Source organism: Neomonachus schauinslandi, chromosome 8 (genome assembly GCF_002201575.2).
Source record: "Neomonachus schauinslandi chromosome 8, ASM220157v2, whole genome shotgun sequence".
In the NCBI taxonomy this organism is placed as follows: Eukaryota; Metazoa; Chordata; class Mammalia; order Carnivora; family Phocidae; genus Neomonachus; species Neomonachus schauinslandi.
The window spans coordinates 114,844,853-114,868,189 of NC_058410.1; the positions used below are offsets into that span (position 1 = coordinate 114,844,853).

General features: G+C 39.3%; 1 protein-coding gene across 2 annotated transcripts in view; it reads left to right on the top strand.

Annotated features, from left to right (window-relative positions):
• The first annotated feature begins 347 nt into the window (after window positions 1-347).
• Window positions 348-23,337, top strand: part of ILRUN (inflammation and lipid regulator with UBA-like and NBR1-like domains) — a 92,218-nt gene continuing 69,228 nt past the window's right edge. For both annotated transcript variants that reach the window (XM_021684657.1, XM_044917405.1), the window contains exon 1: window positions 348-696. In XM_021684657.1, the coding sequence (XP_021540332.1) occupies window positions 539-696 (158 nt within the window). In that variant the 5' untranslated portion in view covers window positions 348-538. The remainder of the gene's footprint in view (window positions 697-23,337) is intronic.

Genomic DNA, 23,337 nt, shown 5'->3' on the forward strand with positions numbered 1-23,337 from the left:
CCGAGATCCCGGAGCTTCTCCCAAGACCCCGGGCTTTAACTCCTCCCCTTGAGAGTGGGGGCGGGGCGAGGAGAAAGTCAGGCCAGGAGTCACCCCAACCACCCGGCCGTCCCTTTCCTCCTTCCCACTCCCCGCCCCCTCGCTCCACCGCGGTGAGGTCACGCGGGGGACGTCACGGGGTTGTGACGCCACTGAGGGGCGGGGCTCCCGGAGAGGAAGGGGCGCGGCACAGGCGGGCGGCGCCTGCGCAGTGGGCGCGGCGCGGGAGGAGGCGGAGGCGGCGGAGAAGCGAGAGGCGGCGGCGGCGGCGGAGGCGGCGGCGCTGGGGGGGGTGGGGGGGGGGGGGAGCGAGAGAGTGAGTGAGTGGCTGAGTGAGTTTATCCCTATGAGGCGGTGAGAGGCCCGGGGCCTACCTCAAAGGAGCGGGGTCGCGGCGCCAGCTAGCAGCGGGCCCCCTCCCGGTCCCCGGGCCCGGCGGCGCTGCGGCGGCGGCGGCTCGGTTTTGAGGAGGCGGGGAAGCGGGCGTCCGGCCCAAGCCATGGAGGGCATGGACGTGGACCTGGACCCCGAGCTGATGCAGAAGTTCAGCTGCTTGGGCACCACCGACAAGGACGTGCTCATCTCCGAGTTCCAGCGGCTGCTCGGCTTCCAGCTCAACCCGGCCGGCTGCGCCTTCTTCCTGGACATGACCAACTGGTGAGCCGGCCCCGCCGCGCCAGCACTGGGGCCCACGGGGAAGGGAAGGGACACCCGAGCCCGGCGGCAGGGCGGGCCGGGCGGGCACTGAGGGGCACCCCCTTCCCGGGGCGTGGAGGGCGCGTGGGGGAGCCTCAGGGACATGGGAGAAATTTGGGGGCTGAGCAAGGCTAGAGAGGACGTACGAGGGGAGTGGGGGGCCACGGAGTGCAGGAGGGGAGGAAGGGAGATTGGGGAGGGGCTCCTGAGGTTCTGCAGAGAATTAGGGGCCGAGAAACGTGGGAAGAGGGGAAAGACTTGAGTATCGAGGCATAGGGGTAGACCTGGGAGCAAGAGGGCTGTGGTGTTGGTTAAGAGTAAACAGCACAGGAAATCTGAATTTGGGGAGTGGGGAAAAAAGCTTGGGGTATGGAGTTGGGGTTGAGGAAGAGAGGGATGAGGGGGCACTCCGGGAGAGAATTAGGTCTTGTGGAAGAACCTGGGGCACGGGAGAGACTTGGGAGTTAGGAGCTGAGAACAGATACTGTGTGTGTGTGTGTGTGTGTGTGTGTGTGTTTCGAGGACAGATAGGGAAAAAGGAAAAAAATACGATGGGGGAGGACAAGTGAGTACCGTAAGAGAGATGACTTTCCTTAGAGTTGTGCCAGGGAGGAGTGGGATCTACTAGTAGATCTCCTAACGGAGGACCGAGAGTGCTAGACCTGGGGCAGGGTCTGGAAAATCCTTAGGAAAAGTGAAGGGAAGGAGATTATCTTGGAGGACGGAACTTTTGGAGGGGCTTGGAGCCCTGGACTCCAGAATGCCAGAATGGAGAGGAGCTTATCTGAAATAAAGCTCTGTTGTTTGGGATGTTTGGGAAAATGGAGAACTTGGCTTAGTCTGGGAACCAAGTTTTTTGGCTTGGAGTCTCCTTTTAGAATTGGGGCAGAAGACCATGGCACTTGGACTAAAGGAGTGTTTCTTGGCTTTGGATGTAGCACTTGCTATTTTTGATAAGCAGGGCTTGTTCTCTGAGGAGGGGCTGTTGAGTTCACTTAGGGTGAGTGATAAACTAGAGACCATTAGACTTCCTTTGAAAGGATTTCAGGTGAAACAACTCATTTTTCTTTGGTCAGAAAGCCAGGGGATGAGTGCCCTTTGCTCTCTGTGTTTGGGCATTCAGTCCCCTGACATGTGGAATCTTGTTTCTCTTGGCATCGCTTATACAACCAGCTTCCCCTTTATTCCACGTCCACTGAATGCCTCAGGCAATGCCCGAAAAAAGAGGCTGTAAGCCTAGTCTTTATCCCATTCCTCTTCTAGTCCTGTCTGGAATGATGCTCATCTTACTTGTAGCTGTGGTCACACCAAAGGTGAGATGTGAAATTTTTTTTTGTAGCATCATTGGTAGGTCCATTATTTTATCTTTAAACTTGATTGTTATAGCAAGAGTGGGATTGAATTTCTAGATGTTTAGAAAACTTTTTGAGGCATTCAATGCAGGAGATAGTCTTTATAGTTGAAGAAGCATTTGTGATCCCCACTTCTATCTTTTATGCCTGGGATTATCTAAGAGAGGGACTACAGCCTACAGTAGTTTTCTGAACACCAATCTATGGTGTTTAAATAGTCCTTGGTAGGGGTTACTGAAAATACTGAGAACAGGTATTACACTAGTGAAATTTAGAAGTAAAGCTGTATCTTGACGAGGGTTCTCTTGCCTGCCTACTTCCTACCCCCAGCTCTTTTTCTTCCTTGTTTACACTAGTTCAGCATAGGAAACTTGGCATATTGTTGCTGCCAGTTTGGTAGGGGAGGATCATTATTTCTCCCCACCCCCTTGTGAGTCGTACCATTTAAACCCTGCCCCTATAAGTTTTTAGTTCTTTAGAGTCAGTATTTATTAGTATAATTATTATGGCTACAAAACCAGTGTAATGAATTTTATATGTTTGAGGTGTGTGTGTTTAACATCTGAGATTGTTTTTAGGTGTTGTGAAAGGTGAGGCCCAGTGTAGATAAGAAAAAAAAATAACTTAAAAATTATAGTTGCATTAGAAAAATTTTATTTGAATTTCTTAATAAAAAATTATTAAGCTCAAAGGCACAGAGCACGTATTCTAATGAGATGGCATCTCTGTATGAAACAAAGTGTGATACATTTCTAAGCAAAGCAGTAAGCCATTAAAAGATGGGTTCAGGTTTTAAAGCAGTTAGAAGTTAGTAGCTTCTTAGGAATCGAGGCAATTAAGTGATAACTCAGCTTTGAGCCATATTACCTTATTTTTTGGCTGTAGAAGTCATATTCTTTGTTTTTGATTTATAATCAAATGAAGAATTACTTGTGAACTGAAGGGAGTGAGGCTTGGTATTCTTTTCTTTCTAATGAAAGCAGTTAGCTCCAGTATTATATTTTGATTCCTATTTTGACCTGGCTAAATTTGTCATATTAGATTTTTATTTTATTTTATTTTATTTATTTTTTTTTAAGATTTTATTTATTTGACAGAGAGATACAGCGAGAGAGGGAACAGAAGCAGCGGGAGTGGGAGAGGGAGAAGCAGGCTTCCCGCTGAGCAGGGAGCCCGATGCGGGGCTCGATCCCAGGACCCTGGGATCATGACCCGAGCCGAAGGCAGACGCTTAACGACTGAGCCACCCAGGCGCCCCTAGATTTTTATTTTAAATAAATCATCATAATTAATAGCCATAGAAGTATATTTTTAGACTGTAATACAGCTCTTTCTGTGGCTTAGCCAGAAGTTTTGTGTAAAACAATCACATATTTGCTAACCCACCCCAAAGAAATATATCCTTTTGATAAAGACTTTTTTCTCTGAATTATCAGTCGAACGTTATTTGTTCACAAACCTTCAACAAATCGTACCACTCACACAAACACAGTAATTAGTGTTAATTTTCCTTTGTCCACCTAACATAAAAGTGGAATAACTGATATCTTGGTACTGAGAATTTCATTCTACCTAAAAGCAAGTTTAGCACTTTAGTAACTTGAAAGGGTATTTGATAATTGTCAAGAATCTTAAAATTCTGATAACCTCTGCCTGAAAAGGTGGTTTTATGAATTGAATTTCCTGTAACATGTTTTATAAATAAATTCTGCATCTAAGAAAAAAAAGCTAGTTAAATACAGTCATGCATACGTACTTGGTCAAAACATTTGTGTGTTAAGAGATATATAGTCTAGAAATGTATGTTTTCAAGTGTCATTTAATGTCCAGTTTTGCACACCGTTGAGATAGATCCTAAGACAGGTTGGCAAAATCTCAAATGGCTGTGATTAACCTGTTGAATTTGAGATGATTAACTTTACTGTAACTTCATAAGTGCCTGCTGTGGGTTTTAATAAATAACCACCGTTCAGTTGTTTGATAACTGTTAGAAAATAATATGGTAAATTAAAAATCATCATTTTAAAATGAAAGCCGTAAGTTTTCTAAAATGAAACTTGAGTTGGAAAGACTATGCTTTTGTTTTCAAAAGTAAGTATTTTTTGTTGTCAGTAACAAATAACTTTTTTTTTTTTTAAAGATTTTATTTATTTATTTGACACAGAGAGAGACAGTGAGAGAGGGAACACAAGCAGGGGGAGTGGGAGAGGGAGAAGCAGGCCTCACGCTGAGCAGGGAGCCGGATGCGGGGCTCGATCCCAGCACCCTGGGATCATGACCTGAGCTGAAGGCAGACGTTTAATGACTGAGCCACCCAGGCGCCCCGGTAACAAACAACTTCTTAAGCCCTTGAAGAACTGACTAAATTGGATGTTTTGGCTTTGTAAATTACCTACCCTAAAAAGGATTTTTTTCCCCTAGTCTTTAGTTCATTGTGCATTATGTAGATATTTCTATTTGTTTAATTTGGGATGAAGTATGTTTCAGTTTAAGTGTTTTTGTAGTGTTTATACCTGAGCTGGCAGCCATGCTGCTGGAGATTGATGGAACTGCCTCTTAACAAAAGTAGTCAATTTTCAGTTCCTAAGTGAGTACATAAAGTGAATAAATGGTGTGGTGAAAAGACCCAGTATCTGAAGCCAACTGAAATGACTTGTGGATTACTATAACTTTCTGTAGGTGGAATGTCTTGCAGAGACACTACTGGGCTGTGAGTATAGAACCTGGAATTCTAAAACTGGAAGCAGGCTTAAGAGATTCTCTAGTTCATTCCAGTTTTTCCTGAAGAATTGCATATAATCCTTCCAAGACAGCTTATTCTTGCATCCCTGAGGGCAGAAATTTGCATGATACCTTATTATAGTGTTTAATTACTTTTCTAGTTAGAATTTTGTCAAAACTAAATCTCTCTTACTGCAATTTAAAACTTTTTCATTGCTTATACCATCCTTTGAGATGGAGAATATCTAATAAACACCTTCCTTAAGAGGTCAGAAAGTTTCTGTTAATTCAAATCACTGAAGCTTTTTAACCACTTATAATTTAAGCACATTCCATTTAATGATTTCTCATCCTTTAATGTAGCTTAATAGATTTATTTGTTTTAAGGGGAAACCAGCATGATTTAGAGGAGAACTTACATATGATTTTTTAAAAATTTAACATAAAACCATTTTAACCAATTTTAAGTCTACAGTTTAGTGTTAACATAAGATTTTAAGTTCACTTCTGGCCCTCAAAATCATTTGTCTCATGTTTTTAAAGTGAGTTCCTTAGCATTTGTGACAAGAGGCAAATAACACTTTTAGATTTTATTTTATTTTATTTATTTATTTTGTTAAAGTAGGCTCCATGCCCAACATGGGGCTTGAACTCAAGAGAGTTCATGCTGTACCAACTGAGCCAACCAGCTGCCCCTAGGTTTTATTTTATTTTTTAATACTTCTAGATTTTTAGAGGACATTAACTTAGGAATTAGTACTGGCTTTATTTCTTTTTTTTTTTTTTTAAGATTTTATTTGTTTATTTGAGAGAGAGAGACAGAGAGAGAGCATGAGAGGGGGGAGGGTTGGGAGGGTCAGAGGGAGAAGCAGACTCCCTGCCGAGCAGGGAGCCCGATGCGGGACTCGATCCAGGGACTCCAGGATCATGACCTGAGCCGAAGGCAGTCGCTTAACCAACTGAGCCACCCAGGCGCCCGAGTACTGGCCTTATTTCTTGGTACAGGTATAAATACAATAATTTTGACTAGCATATAGCCAGTGTTGACTTCATTTGGATGGTGCTTTGCAGTTGTGGTGTTGCAACATACTAGGTTACCTGCAGGTGTCTTCAGGAAGTAGTGTGTATATTTTGGAACATTACATGTGCCCATGATGGGTGGAACAGATGTTTTCTAGAAAAGTTAACTAGGGAAAAACATTTTTATACAATCATGTCCTTTTGACTTTGTCAACATTGTCAGAGGCACCCGACTGGATAAAATAAAGGTATAATTGACACAGTGAAGCAAAATCAGAATCTAGATGTGAAAATCAGTTGTATCTCTTATTTTACAGTACCTCTCCTGCCTGATCTTAATCCATTTCTCAGTCACCTGCATGGTAAATGAGTTTCTCATCCACTCTCTGGTTTATATGCATGAGTCTAAGAAAAGTCCCTTTATATCAGATAAATCATGATATTAATACTGGGTTTCTGGAAAATAATGTGTGCCAAAGCAGCAGTTTTAGGGAGAGGGTAGGGAAGGATTGCATAACACTCAGTGACAGAGTGTTGTGCACTCTATGACTTTTTAAAAAATATTTGATTGATTGATTCAGAGGGCAAGGTGGGGGGAGATGGAGAAGGAGAGGGAGAGCGTGGGGGAAGGAGCAGAGGAAGAGGGAGAGTGAGAATCTCAAGCAGACTCCCTGCTGAGCACACAGATGCTCAACCAACTGAGCCACCCCAGTGCCCCCACACTCTATGACATTTTTAAGAAGGTTGAGAGTTCTTGCTTTAGAGTTCTTTTCCACTTTGTTCTTACTTTTGTTTTTTGAGTGGCACATACAAGTTGGGACTCCTGGGTATAATATAAAAAAGTTTACAAATAAGAGCATCTAGATTCATTTTAGTTTTAAAAGGAACACAGTAAAAAGCACATTGTTGTCCTACAGGAAGTCTTTACAAACAGTATTGCTGTGGGACTTGTATTTCTGATCATAGATGAGGTCAAAACTAATCTTTGTTATAGCTGGGGTGGGTGGAGGTGGTTTCTTCACCATCTCTTATCTTCCCACTCCTTCCACACAAAATTTGTGTAGCACGTAACAGCAAAAACTATCAACCAGACAGTATTTAAATAAATGTATTTTGGATAGATCCTTAGCAGTGTAATACAAAAAGTAGAAGACAGCCACTATTATAATTTGTGCTCTAATAGGAAAAGAACATGTCTGAAATGATCAGAGAAAAGTTTTGGGATAATGAGGAAACATTCATATATCAATACTAAAATAACTGAATAAAATTTCAGAACAGGTAGGAATGGACTGAATCAAATAGAACCAGTGATTCACAAAGATTGAATGACTGCTATGGGCAACTTGTGTTCTTAGAAGTTTTGAAATAATTAGGGGATTTGAATTGATGGAAAAGCAGTGTATTGTAGGTAAAGGATGTTTCCTGAGTGAAACCAGGAAGGAGCAAGTGGAGCAGAGCCATCTAGGATCTTGGCTTGGCTAGAATGTGACAAATGGAATCAGGAAGCTTATTTTTATTTTTTGTTTGGAATATTGTTGATTTTTTAAAAAATTGAGATGAAATCAACATAACATAGAATTAAACCATGACAAAGTGAACACTTCAGTGGCATTTAGTGTATTCACAATGTGATAGCTACCACCTATGTCTAGTGGAAACATTTTCATCACCCCAAAAGGAAACCCTACACCTGTTAAAGCAGTTGCTCATCATTCTTTGGAAACCCAAGCCCTGGCAACGACCCAGGTCCATTTTCTCCCCCTTGCCTTGACAACCACCAATCTGAATTCTTCCCTATGCATGTACCTATTCTGGGTATTTCATATGAAGGGAGTCATACAGTATTACTCCTTTTGTGTCTAGTGTCTTTCAAGGTTCATCCATGTTGTATAGCATGTATCAGTATTTCATTCCTTTTTATGGCTAAATAATATTTCAGCATGTGTTGATGCCACAATTTATCCATTCACCCGTTGATGGACATCCAAGCCATTTCCAACATCTGGCTATTGTGAATAGTGCTGCTATGAAAATGCATGTACATGTGTTTGAGTGCCTGTTTTTACTTCTTTTGGTTATAAACCTAGGAGTTGAATTGCTGGATCTTATGGTATTCTATGTTTAACTTTTTGAGGAAACACCAAACTATTTTCCACAGCAGTTGAATTATTTTATATCCCCCCAGCAATGAACAAAGGTCTGTCCCAATTTCTCTTTCCCTTGCCAACCACTGTTATTTTCCTTCTTTTTAAATTATAGCCATTCTTACAGGTATGAAGTGGTACCTCATTGTGATTTTGATTTGTATTTCTCTAATTACTAATGATATTGAATGTCTTTTAATATGCTTTTTAGCCATTTGTATACTTCCGTGGAGAAGTGTTTATTCAAGTCCTTTGCTTTTTTTAGTTGGATTTTTTCTTTTTTTGTTCAGTTGTAAGAGTTCTTTATATATGCTGGATACTAGACCCTTATCAGATACGTGATTTGCAAACATTGTCTCCTATTCTTGTAGATTATTTTTTCATTTTTCTTGATAATGTCCTTCAGTGCACGTTTTTATTTTGATGCGGTCCAGTTTATCTAATTTTTTGTTGTTGCTTGTGCTTTCAGCATTATATCTAATAATCCATTGCTAATCCAAGGTCGTGAAGATTTTCTATGTTTTCTTCTAAGAGTTTTACAGTTTCACTCCTTACCCACCCATTTTGAGTTAATTTTTGTATAGGGTGTGAGGTAGATGTCCAACTTAATCCTGTGTAGCTTAATTTTGATTATGTCATATGCTCTGGGACTGGCTTCTCATTGACTCTGTATTAAATATATCCTTTACTTATATTAAATACTCTCTTTGGGTAAACCTAAAAATTGGGCCAGAAAAGTGTGCAAGGTTTTCTGATGGGGGAAAATATTATGGATGTTCTGTTGGTGCCCAAAACTAAAAAACTAAATGTGTTTTTAAAAGGTCAGTTCATCCTTTTCCCCATCCTACCAGCCAGCTCTTCTTTCTGATCTTTCCCTTTTCTGTTAATAGCTCCATTGGTCTCCCAGATGTTAGGCTTGAACTGAATTCTATCCAATGCCCTCTTGTTCCTGGACACTTCAAATCATTTGCCAAACCCCATTTGTTTCCACTCTACAGTGCGCTTCCCAGCTCTTTTTTCCATTCCCCTTGCCACCACCTTAACAGGAATACTCTCCAGATTGGCTTTCCACACCCGGCTCTCTTCCTTCCAATCCATTTTGTGGACATACCACTACCAGATTAATCTAAATCACAGCTTTGATCTGGGCTGTTTTTTTTTTTCTTCTTAAAAACCTTTAAACAGTGCCCTTGTTGCACACCAGATAAAGAACAGAGCTTTAGCTTGACATTCAGGGCCCTCCAAAGATTGGTCTTGGTTTATCTGCCTCTACCTTTCTGGCTTATCTTTTTTTTTTTTTTAAAGATTTTATTTATTTATTTGAGAGAGAGCGAGAGCGCGCGTGCACAGTGCGGGGAGGGACAGAGGGAGCCTGAGAAGCAGACTCCAGGCTGAGCAGGGACCCTATTTCTTCTGTACCTTTTAGAAAATTCCCATGCCTATAGAATTTTGCATGTGCATATATATGCACATATACTTAGAGAATTTTCTGTGTGCGCATGTGTATATATGTGTGTGTGTGTGTGTATATTTTTTAATAACAGTGGTATTGTAATTTGAATAATTGTTCTTCCTATCCAGTAAAGTGGATACCACAGCCCTTGCACTGAGTTAGCTATCAAGATATTTGGATAGGATGATCAAATAGGTATGTAGTTTTCTAAAAGTGCAGTGGTAGATTTGATCTCTTCAAATACAGTAGGATTCCTTCACTGTATTGAGCAACAGACTCTCATCCATTAATTACATGTAATTATTAAAACTTTGTTTTGCTGTGTTAAGAGCAAAATGTGTTACTAGTGAGTTCATCTGAATTTGCTTATGAGATATTGTCAGGGAACACATTTTATAAGTTAAACTTTTTAGGGACCCCAAACACATGGAAGAGGTTTAATTCTTATTAAATCACCTTGTGCAGATGAAACTAATACACTTTTCACTTGTAAGGGTAATTGATTTTGTGAGTGGCTTTCTAATGATTTGTCAAAGTTAATGTATATCTTGGGAGGGGAGCAGTTTATTCCAAATATGGAACTTAGCCCCACTGAAATTACTATGTACTGGATTTTAAAAGTCTAAAAATGAACAGTTGTGTTTTCTTATGTTTGAGCCTTGACTCTGTGAAGTGTTTCCAAGGGTTCACACTTGAATTATTGTGCTTGAGGTCAGTGATTCACAGCTTACTATGGAGCAACAGCCTACTACTCGATTGATTGAATGATACACAGTGTGCTTCTAAAGTGCTTTCTGGTCTGCATTTCTTTTCTTTTTTTCTTTTTTTTTAAGATTTTATTTATTTGACAGTTGTGGGGGGAGGGGAGCAGCAGGCAGAGAGAGGGAGAAGCAGGCTTCCCGCTGAGCAGGGAGCCCGATGTGGGCCTCGATCTCAGGATCCTGGGATCATGACCTGAGCTGAAGGCAGACGCTTAACAACTGAGCCACCCATGCGCCCCAGCATTTGTTTTTAATTTTTCTTTTTAAATACTTTGATAATAGGCTTTGGGAGAATAGAAATCACTGGCTGAGGGATGGGGTTTGCATACAACTACAACTGGGAACCAACTGCCTTTAAATTTTTTTTAATTTAAAAATAAAAACTATTTTATTAGAACATAAAATTTTATTGTGACATAAATCATTACAGATAAGCTAGAAAGTGCCAGTCAGCAAAAAGGAAACAAAAATAAGCCCTACTCACAGGAGCCAGAGATAATTTTAACCTTTTAATGTGTATTTTTCTAATACATACTGTAGTATGTGTGTGTGGGTACCTGTTTGCTTTATGAAAGTGGAATATTTACTGTATTCCAGGTACTGTTTCAGATGATTGTTTACTTTATAATTTAATGTGCACAATAATTTTAGGAAATAAATACTGTTATCCTCATTTTACAGAAAAGGAAAAGGCTCGGTAAGGTTAAGTAACTTGCCTAAAGTTACATGGGTAATAAGTGGTAGAAATAGGATTCAGATGTAAGCAGTTTGGGATCAGAGGCTCTGCTCCTGATTGCTGTGTTTTATACACTTTGTGGGTTGCTAGGGCTGCCATAACAAATTACCACAAACTGGGTGGCTTAAAACAAAAAATTATTCTTGTACAGCTCTGGAGGCTAGACGTTGAAGTCAAGACATCAGCAGGGCTGTGCTCCCTCTGATGGTTTCTAGAGAAGAACCCTCCCTTACCTCTTCTTAGCTTCTGATGGCATTTCTTGGGGTTCCTAGGCTTGTAGTTGTTTCATTCCAACCTCTGCCTCAGTAGTCACATGGCCTTCTTCCTTGTCTGTGTGTCTCCAGATTTCCCCCTCCGCAGAAGGACACCAGTCAGTTGGATTTCAGACCCAGCTAATCTGACCGCTTCTAAACTAGTTGCATCTGCAAAGACTATTTCCAAATAAGATCACTTCCTGAGGTTCTGGGTAGATGTGAATTTTGGCAGATACTCTTCAACCACTATATACACTATTTGTAATCTGCTTTCACTTAAAATCTCTTATGACTATGGTATTTTTAATTCAATTCTACATTTTTACTTTTAAGGTTTCATAGTATTCTGTTATATGGATGTAGAATAATTTAATAACCCTTTTTTTGTTGGATATCAGGATTGTTTTTAATTTTTTATCACTATAAACTCAGTATTGAATATCCTTGTGGGTAAATCTTTGCTTGCGTCCTTAATTATTTCCTTAGAATTTTTTCCCTAGAATTAGATTGCTGGGCTAAAGATAAACATGGCTTTTAATACTCTTAATATTTAATTGCCAAATTGTCTCTCTCATAAAGGTCAGACTAATTTGTATTTCCACCACTACTGTGTGAATGACTGTTCTTTTAATACCTCATCAATGAAGCATATTACAATCAAAAACATTTTTTTCAGTTTTGTAGATTAAAAAATGTGACTTGTTTTAATTAATATTTTGTCATTTTTAATGAGTACTTTTTTCTTTCTTTCTTTTGTTTATTTGTCAGAGAGAGAGAGAGAGCAAGCAGGAGGAGGGGGAGAGGGAGAAGCAGGCTCCCCGCTGAGCAGGGAGCCCAATGTGGGACTCGATCCCAGGACCCTGGGATCATGACCTGAGCCAAAGGCAGAGGCTTAACCCACTGAGCCACCCAGGCGTCCCTCTAATGAGTACTTTTATGTCCAAAATGTCCATTTGTATTTCTTTGATGAATTAGCTGAACATGCCCTTTGTCCATTTTTTTTGGTAAGGAAGTGTGCTTTTCTGGAAAGGAAATTTTTCTTCCTGACTGTTAAAGTAGTAATACTGAATACAGAAAACCAGCAAATTCAGAAATGTTGAACAATAAAGAAACAAAGCCACTGGGGTGCCTGGATGGCTCAGTCGTTAAGCGTCTGCCTTCAGCTCAGGTCATGATCCCAGGATCCTGGGATCAAGTCCCGCATCGGGCTCCCAGCTCTGCTGGAAGCCTGCTTCTCCCTCACCCATTCCCCTTCTTGTGTTCCCTCTCTTGCTGTGTCTCTCTCTGTCAAATAAATAAATAAAATCTTAAAAAAAAAGAAAGAAAGCCACTTATAATACTACTCAGCTGTCAGTTTGTGTTCACATATATGCATTTATAGATATATATATATATGATGTATATTTTAAGTTAAGCCTGGGTGGCTCAGTCGGTTAAGTGTCTGCCTTGGTCTGCCTTCAGCTCAGGTCATGATCTCCAGGTCTCCATCAAGCCCCACATCAGGCTCTGTGCTCAGTGGGGAGCCTGCTTCTCCCTCTGCCCCTGCCTCTCCCCCTGCTTGTGCTCGCTCGCTCTTTCTCTCTCTCAAACGAATAAATAAAATCTTTTAAAAAATATATAACACGTAACTTTACAGCCTGCTTTTTCACTAAGCATAGATATCTTGCCATGTCTGTTTTTCATGGCTGCTAGTATTCCATTACTTACTTTGAAACTTAGTTAAGAAGCCATTTATTGTTTATGTTGTTGTTTTTTACTATTATAAATATCTGCTTGCTTTCCTAATTATTTTCTCCTCTCTTTCTTAATGTTTTAAGAAATTGTGATATGACATCAAAAACTAATGATGTAATGTGTGGTGATTAACATAATAATAAAAAAGGAAATTGTGATATGTATAGCCTATATATTTATTTTGGAGAAATTCTTAGAAGTGGAATTGCCAGGTCAAAGTTATGCCCTTTTGAAGGTTTTTGAACATTGACAGACTGCCTTCATGAAGGATGTAACAATTAATAATCTGAACAGTTAGGCATTAGAAAGCTTGCTTTCTGGGAATGATAATTTTTAATTTTTGCTGGGTAGATTTATTCTGATAGATAAAAGGCATTACATGTTTTAGTTTGCATTTCTTTGATTGCTTGGTGAAATTTTAAGTTTTACGTGTGTGCATTGGCTATTTTTTAATAGACATTTTTATATTGAAAAGAAAAAGTATAATGAATCCTGTGTACCCATCATCCTGATTTCATAGTCATTAATTTTTTGTCTTTTTTTCACCAGAAGAACAGTATTGTATTTTTTTTTTTTTTTTTTGAGAGAGAGCACTTAGGCAGGGAGGGAGGGGAGGAGTGTGGAGGGAGAGAGAGAATCTTCAGCAGGCTCCACTCCCAGCGTGGAGGCGGAGGTGAGGCTCGGTCTCACAACCCTGAGATCCTGACCTGAGCAGAAGTCAAGAGTCATTCCCTTAACCAACTGAGCCACCCAGGCGCCCCTCCAGTAAGGTTTATGCCAATTTGTGGTCAGTCCTCTCACCTCCCCAGCACTAGGCAACCACCATTCTGCTTTCTGTCTCTCCCGAATTTGCATTTTCTGGATATTGCATGTAACTGTAAACATTCAGCATGTGGCCTTTGCGGCTGGCTTCTTTTCTTGAGCATAATGTTTTCAAGGTTTAGCTGCGTTGTAGCAGGGATCATTTATGGAAATTCATTCTGTTCTATTTTATTGCTGAATCTTCTACATACATTAAAAAATAATCATTATTAGGAAAAACATAATTATTCAAACACTACCAAAGATTTTTCAATGAAAGGTAAGTCTTTTTTTGATTCTAGGTTTTGTGTCTCTTTGTCTGAGATGGTACCTACTATCAGTCTCCTGTGTACCTTCCCAGATGTTGTTCTGCATAGTTTTAAATACCTGTAAATGCCCTTGCTTTTTGGTATCTTTGTCATTTTAAAAATTGGTATGTGTAAGTTATATCTTGCACATGTTTTTTCAGTTTCCTGTTTTTTAACTTCTTAAAATTTTATTTAGATACATAATTATAAAACTAATACGTGTTTCTTGTGAAAAGTTTAGAGAGTACATAAGTCCCTGCGTTTTCCCTCTCTCAACTCATTCTCCAGAAGTGGCCGTTACTCTGTTTTTTCAGAGACACTGTGTACCTCTGTAGGTCTGTATTTGATCAGAGTGGTCACAGAGTCCATATGTGTGCTAATGAGGAGTTATTGCTATACTTTCCTCCATTCTAAATGCAGATTTAAATCCTTCCAGTGTGGTGGTGAAGAGCAAAAAAGTTCAAAGCTCTTCTGCTACTTACTATTTGTATGACCTTTGGCAAATTATTAACCTTTCTGTGCCTTGGTTTTCTCATATATAAGGGCAATATCTGTTTTTATCTGACGAGTAGATAAATTAATATGTGTAAAGATTTAGAGCTGTGCCTTGCACATGGTAGTTTCACTCACCCTATCTCCTGTTCTCCCACTTTAATCATTTGTAATTTGGTTAAGTCAGTTTTTAGTGTTTATATTGTTTTAACTGTTTAAATGCTTATTGACACTTGAGTTATTAGTATATTTAGATTCATTTTCCTTTTCTGTGCAATCTTTTGTTGCCCCAAGGGCAATAATTGTGTTAACTTTTGGTTTGCTCAGTCTTAGATATTTTTTCCCTAAGTTACCCTCAAAGTCCTTACCAACTATGAATCCCTTCTTGGTAAGTTCAGACAGTGTTGTATCCGTTTTACCTTTTTGAAGAAGTTTCTTGCAGAGCATTTGACTTCCTCTGATCTGGACTGGTTGGGCTCTGGGTTTGCTGCACAGCTCTTACCACCCCGGGGACCCTGGGGATTTCTTTCACACTCCTCCTACTCCCCAGCCTTTGTTGGAAACCTTGTTTCCTGGACCCCATTTTTTCAAACTTCCTGAGAGTGCAGAGGAGATAAAACTTGAGACTTTTTGTATTCTGAAACTATATTTTACTCTGCTGCTTCATTGATACCCGGGTTTTGGTTAGGTAGCAATTTTAAGGTTGGAAATATTTTTCACGGAATTTTGAAGGCACTGCTCCTTAGTCTTCTTTTTCTCAGTAGAAACATTGTTCTGATTGTTTGTTCTTTGTATGAATCCCGTCTTTTCCCTCTTTGGAAGCTTTTGGTAACTTTGTTGTGTCCTTGGTGTCCTGAATTTTGATGGTGACACATTTCAGCATGTATTTTCTTACCTTGTGCTCAGCTTTGGGGAGCTCTTTCTGTCTGGAAACTGCCCTCTTGTTCTTGGGAGATTTCTTGGAGTTAATGCTTTGATTGCCTCCCCTTCATTGTGTTATCTTTTCTTAGATCTCCTATTTTTTTAGGTATTGGACCTTTTGGTCTGGTCCTCTTTTCTTTTTTCAGCCTTTGACAATTTTTTTTGCTCTGCTTTCTGGGAGATCTCAGTGTTGTTTTCTTCAAGTTTCCATTTCTGTCTGCTTGCCTATAGTCTTTTTCTTTCATATTCGACACTTTACCTTAAGTATTTGGTTGTTCTTGGCTGTCTACTCCTTTTTAAAAGTAGGACACAGAAAGTGGATTGGAAGCTGTGGACCTGACTAGTTTTTGTTAAGTGAGAGCTTAAAAAAGCCCCACCCGTTTCCTCCAGGGTGAGGCATTCACCAGGCTTCATATGCAGTTTAGACAGTTCTAACTGGTTGGGTTTAGGCGAATGCATAATCTGTCCTGTTTTTATCCGTTCTTCACCTTCACTTGTAGGGTACCCAGTGCTGTTAATCCCTGAACCTTTTGGGAATCCTCATTTTCAGTCAAGTTGCTTCTCTGCTTTTCCCCACTGCCGGCTGAGGAGGATTCATCTTTCTCAGGTTGGCTCAGTCATTTACCACTTGTCTGTTTACCTTCCAGGGCCCCAAATGTTGCTTCCTCACTTGCTCACTTTGTCCTTGTGAGTTTATGACTTCTTTCCCCCATTTGTCTTAGTTTGTTCAGGCTGTTATAACAACACCATACACTGTGTGGTTTATAAACACCAGAAATTTATTTCTCACAAGATCTAGAGGCTGGGAAGTCCCAGATCAGGGTGCCAGCAGATTTGATGTCTAGTGAGGGCCTGATCCTGGTTCATAGATGGCTGACTTCTCATTGAAACCCCGCATGGTAGAACGGGAGAGGGATCTCTCTAATCCCGTTGGTGAGGGTTCTACCCTTATGACCTAATCACCTCCAAAGTCTCCACCTCCTAATACCATCACATTGGGGGTTAGATTTCAACATGTGAATTTTGGGAGGCACAAACATTCTTTCAATCTGGAGCATCATACCTGTATTTTAGGAGGGTTTGGGGGGGAGACCTGAGGTTAGTGCATGCATTTTTTAATTGGAAGCTGAAAGGAAGCATTGGATTTGCATCTAAAATTTTTTATTTTGCCTTTTCATTCTTACTATGATTTATGGGATTGTTTGGATATGTTATAAAATTTCAGCACGCCAGTTGATCAAGTTGTGATGTTATATATGGATAGCTTTCCTTTGCTGAAATGGAACTGTTTTACCTGAAGGATGAAGAACAAATTATTAATGGTTATTTTCGCCTATGAGATTATAGTTGTTTTTAATTTTCTTTTTTATACTTTAATTTTTAATCTTTCCTTTTCACTGTAATTCCTAAATTTTCTACAGTAAACATGTATTGCTAGAGTAATTAGGAAAAAATAACACCTAAGTTGAGAAAAATTGTAATCAAATCCTTGGATAAAAATTGGCCCTAGATTCCAGCGTGCTGTGCTCTTCTTTTATTTAATGCTAAATATTTCACAGTTGTGTTACACATGTCCTTTACCTCCTTTAGGTAATCTGCAGTTACATACACTAAATTTGGGGGTGTGTGTGTATTTTGTAGAGTTCATTCTGATCTGTATTCCCCAACTTTTTATTTTGAAGAATTGTAAAACTATAGAAGAGTTGAAAGACTAGCACAATGAATACCTATATAATTGCCATTTTACCACATTTGCTTTATTTTTAACCACCTTTACTGAAGCATAATTTACATGTTATAAATTAACCCATTTAAAATGGATAATTGATATTTATTTATTTATTTTTAAAAAAGATTTTATTTATTTTTCAACAGAGGGAGAGAGACAGCAAGAGAGGGAACACAAGCAGGGGGAGTGGGAGAGGGAGAAGCAGGCTCCCCACTGAGCCGGGAGCCCGATGTGGGACTCGATCCCAGGACCCTGGGATCATGACCTGAGCCGAAGGCAGACGCTTAACGACTGAGCCACCTAGGCGCCCTAAGATGGATAATTGATTTTTAGTAAGAATTGAGCAACCATCACTATAATCCAGTTGTATAATATTTTCATCACTCCAGTAAGATTTCTTCTGTTTACTGGTGGTTTTTTTTTTTAAGATTTTATTTTAAAGTAATCTCTACACCCAACATGGGACTCGAACCCACAACCCCGAGATCAAGAGTCATGAGCTCCACCAACTGAGCCAGCCAGGTGCCCCTGCCTGTTTATGTTAATCCCCATTACTATCCCCCAATCTCAGGCAGCCACTGATCTTTTTTCTGTCTCTAAGTAGTTGTTTTTCTCCACTTTTTATATCAACGGAATCATATAATATGTGGTCTTTTGTTTTTTTTTTTTTAAAGATTTTATTTATTTGAGAGAGAGAATGAGAGAGAGAGAGAGCATGAGATGGGGGAGGGTCAGAGGGAGAAGCAGACTCCCCACTGAGCAGGGAGCCCGATGCGGGACTCGATCCCGGGACTCCAGGATCATGACCTGAGCCGAAGGCAGTCGCTTAACCAGCTGAGCCACCCAGGCGCCCCAATATGTGGTCTTTTGTATCTGGCTTTTATTACTTAGCATGTTTGTGAGGCATCTGTTCATGTATCAGTATTTCCTTCATTTTTGTTGCTGAGGGTTATTCCATTGTATAGATATGTAGCATTTTGTTTATCCATTTACCAGTTGATGAACATTTGGATTGTTTCTACTTTTTGGCTACTATGAATAAAATTGTGTGAACATTCTCTAGGAAGACTTTGTGTGAATGTGTGTTCACACACATTCTCAAATTTCTTTTGAGTAGATACTTAGGAATGGATTGCTATTTTGTATTTAACTTTTTATGAAACTGCCATACTCTTTTCTAAAGATTTTATTTATTTATTTATTTGAGAGAGAGAGAGAGCATGAGATGGGGGAGGGTCAGAGGGAGAAGCAGACTCCCCACTGAGCAGGGAGCCCGATGCGGGACTCGATCCCGGGACTCCAGGATCATGACCTGAGCCGAAGGCAGTCGCTTAACCGACTGAGCCACCCAGGTGCCCCATACTCTTTTCTAAAGTAACTGCCATTTACATTCCCATCAGCAAAATAGGAGAATTCTCTGTATGGATTTATAATTTTTTTTTTCTTGAACCATTTGAGATAAAATGCAGACAGCATGACATTTTACCCCTTGGCCCTTCAGCAAGTATCTCGTAAGAATAATGGCATCATCCTACATTACTGCAATATTATTGTCACTATCTAGGAATTTAGTACGGAAACAATAGTATTATCCAATATATATTCCATATCTAGATTTTCCTATTTGTTCCCCAAATGCTCTTTATAATGTGGGGGTTTTTTGTTGTGTGTGTGTGTGTGTGTGGTTTTTTTTTTTAATCCAGGATCTTCTCAGACATCTCATTATATTTGGTTGTCATGTCTCTTTACTTGCTTTCAATCTAGAACAAGTTTCCCTCACTGTTGTCATTTGGATGTTTTATGACATTGACATTTTTTAAGAGTCCAGCACATTTGTCCTCTAGAGTGTCCTGTCTTGTTGATTAGTCTGATTGCTTCCTCACAATTAGATTCAGGTCAAACATTTTTGTTGTTGTTGTTAGAAATAATACGTGGATGATTGTGTGTCTTCTGTTGTATCACATCCAGAGGCATATGCTGTTAGTTTGTCCCATTATTATGCTATATTTGAGTATTTGTTTATGATAGTGTCTACCTTTTTTTTCTTTGTAATTAATACGTAATCTGTGAGAGACTGAGAATATCCTTTCCCTCAGCAATCTTTTGCCAACTGTGTTAGTATCCATTGATGATCCTTGCCCTGAGTTGTTTATTGCCTGAGTGGGTTGCAAAAAGGTAATTTTCTAATTCTTTTGTTCCTTCATTTATTAGTTGGCAAGTCTTTTGTAAAGATGTTGCTGTGATTTTTAAGTGGAACTTAACAAATTGGAGTCATGAAGGACTTTATGCTGAATGAAGAAAATTTTTGGTTATTTTTTAGTATATCTTAATAGTGTGGAAAAAGTGTATTTGCTTTACCCTCAATCACAGAAGATCCAAAGAAAAGGTGCCGGAGAGAGAGATCTCCTTGACTTTTGTAAAGCCAGAAATACAAGAAATTCCTTCATTGTGTTTCCATTATTTTGGTGTGTTTGCTTGCTTTTCTGTCTTTGAGAGACCACGCTTTATTAGAAAGAATCAGAAAAAGCTACAGAAAAATTTTTCCCTGGGTTTTTATTAGTTTTTCTTTGTAAACCAAATTGGGTAGATTTTTTTTCCTGGTTTTTTAATTTTTTTATGGTTTTGGGATTTTTTTTTTTTTTGTAGTAATCTAACTGGTGGCAAGTATGCAGTGTCATGTAAGTAGCTATTTTTTTTTTTAAGATTTTATTTATTTATCCGAGAGAGAGACAGAGATCACAAGCAGGGGGCAGGGGTAGAGGGAGAAGCAGACTCCCCACTGAGCAGGGAGCCCCATGTGGGACTCTATCTCAGGGTCCTGGGATCCTGACCCGAGCCAGAGGCAGACGGTTAACCGACTGAGCCACCCAGGTGCCCGAAGTAGCTATTTCAAAAAATCCTTTTCTTTCATAATGTACCAGAAATGCCATAGTTGGATGAGCTGTCTAGGCCTGACTACTTGTCATCTGTAGCTAGTTGCCCAGAACATGAAAACATTAACAGAGTATGTGAGATTGTTTTCAAGTGTCATAGGACTTTTAAAGGAAATTGTCTTTAAATGTTGTCTTCCTTGTTTGTTCTCAGTGATTAGTTACTGAAAAATGGCAACAATCTCGGACATATTTATACTGTCATTTATTATTGTGTAAAAGAAAAAGGGGCTTGGTCTTCTCAGGTTTGTGAGCTATCATAAAATCTGCCTTTATCACATTTCTCTGAGTTCCATCTAAATTTAGTCTCCTAGCTGTAAGTATGTATTAAGTAAGCTTTTTAAAGGTATCTATCTCATATGTACCAGAGAGTAGTCAAATATAGCCATAGAGTATTTGGAGATGGGTTGACTGAAGAATGAGTAGAGTTGACATTGATGCCATGTAGCATTATTTGGTGGTGATAACATTGCACTGGCTTTGTTTATCATATTACATAGAACTTAGTCAAGGTTTGTTTACCTTTTTGTTCTTACGGGAGAAAATAAGATTGATAACATAAGGGCTTTAGATTCTCTCTTAGATGTGTACCCTAGTATGTATTTTTGGAGATGAGGTATACTGAGGTCGACTTTCGTATTATCTCCAAAGATGGTATGGTCAGCATTGTTCTTTAGGGAAGATGAAACTGAAGAGGCTTTGAAGCTGGCCCCAGTAGTGTGCCTTCAAGAAATTTCCAAGGCAAGAGCATTTTAATCAATGGTGTATATAAAAGGTGTGTGGTATTTCTTTTCAAAGTCCATGCATTTTCCTCTGTATGTGGAAAAACCGCTAGATTTGAGAATGGAGAATGGAGTATTTATTTACAATTTAGCCTTTAGGCACTTTGTCCTTTTTGTAGAATAAAAAACCCCCAAAGTTTCTACTATTAGTTCTCTGACTAGGCTGCAGGATAAGACACATTTGACCACTGCTGGCTTATTGTAAGTTTCCTGTTAGGTAAACATACTTTTGAAAACCATACTTAATTATAGATTTACCTGATCATTTCGTAACTGCTACTTAAAATTATGTCCCAAAGAAAGTTTCATGAATAACAATAAACCACAGATGTTTTGTTTATGAAGATAGCTTTGTCTGAATCACGTTTTCTGTTTGGCATTCTGGGACTTTTTGGGTATCATACATTTTCATGTCTCCTCTGGGCCGTTCTAGTTAGTATCTTCAAAAGTTTCAGTTAGCACTGAACCTAGTTATTGTTTACCTTTTCAGGAACTATTCATGACTTAAATTGGGGACCAGAAAAATGGGAGTTATTTCTAAATGTGCATCTCTCACGGGTAATTGAGTTCTTGAAAGCAGAGTTATGATGAAGGAAATGACTCAGTACCTTTTTAATTATGATCTTTCTTTAGTCTGCTTTCATATTCATAGTTTTTTCCTTTTATGATGAATATTTTCAAATAGTAAGGGAGAAAGAATAATACAACGACTAGCCAGCCATCCATAGTTTTTTGCTTTCGTAATAAATTACCACAAACTTAGTGGTTTAAAAAAATATCAACTTATTATTTTACAGTTATGAAGTTCAGAAGTCCAAAATGGGTCTTACTGGGCTAAAAACAGGGCTGTGTTCTTGCTGGAGAATCCATTTTGTTGCCTTTTCCCACTTCCAGCGGCCACGTGCATTCCTCGGCTTATGGCCTCGTTTTTTCCATCTTCAAAGCCAGCATGCTGTGTGAGTCCTTATGTGGCGATCTCCCTGGTTCTCTCTTCCAGTTGCCTCAGACCACTCTTAGAGAAGTGATTACATTGAGTTCCCCTGGATAATCCAGGATAATTTCCCCATTTTCAGGTCAGCTGATTGATTAGCAGTCTTAATTTATGTACCCTAACATTTACATATTATGGAGAGTAGGGCATTATGGGGCTGATGAAAGTGTTCTAAAACATGGTGATGTTTTTACAATTCAGTAACTTTACTAAAAAATCATTACATTGTACAGTTGAAATGCGTGAATTTTATGCTATGTAAATTATATTTCAGTAAAGTTTTTTTTTTTTTTTAACTTTAGATGCTCTCTCTCTTTTTTAAGATTTTATTTATTTATTTGACAGAAGAGCGCGCACAAGCAGGGGGAGCAGCAGGCAGAGGGAGAGGGAGAAGCAGGCTTCCTGTGGAGCAGGGAGCCCAATGCTGGGCTCGATCCCAGGACCCTGGGATCATGACCTGAGCCGAAGGCAGACGCTTAACTGACTGAGCCCACCCAGGCCCTCCTAGATGCTCTCTTTGCTTTTAGAAGTCCAAATTTCTTAATGAAAAATATTGGTCCCATCCAAATTAATTTTTTTTAATTGTGGTAAAGTACACATACAACATACCATAGTGATCATTTTTAAGTATAGAGTTCAGTAGTGTTAAGCATGTTATATAGCCAGCCTTCAGAACTTTTTCATCTTGCAGAATTGAAACTCTATACTTGTTAAACAATAACGAGTTTTTGTTATTTCCCCCTTCCCTCAGCCCCTGCAGTTAGTCATCCTTCTACTTTCTGTTTCTATGAATCTGACTACTCTAGATACCTCATATAAGTGGAATGATACAGTACTTGTGTGTTGTTTTTGTGTGTGTGTGATGGTTTATTTCACTTAGCATGATGTCTTCAAAGTTCATGCAAGTTTTAGCATGTAACAGATTTTCCTTTTTAAGACTAATATTCCATTGTATGCGTATACCATTTTTATTCACCCCTTCACCTGTTGATGGACACTTGGGTTGCTTCTGCCTTTTGGCTGTTATGAATAATGTTCTGAACATTGATGTGCACATATCTCTTTGAGACTCTGCTTTCAGTTCTTTTGGATATATACCCAAATGTGAGATTACTGGATCTGAGTTAAGTTTTAATTTATCTTTCCAGTTCCTCTTCTGCCTTTTGTAACCGACTTTGTATCACACATACAGACTCTATCCCTGGACACACTATGTATTTTTGAATTAATCGGAGCCTATTATGTTGCACGTAACAAACTCACTTCAAACTAGATAATGCTAAAGATGTGTGTGTTGGAGTAGGAGGAGGCATTTTAAGGATGTTGGTATGTTACACAGAACCCAAAGACCCGAATATGTTTGGGCTTTAGGAAAAACTGGACTTTAAAATAGCTCAGGTTTCTTTCTTTCTTTCTTTCTTTCTTTCTTTTCTTTTCTTTTCTTTTCTTTTCTTTTCTTTTCTTTTCTTT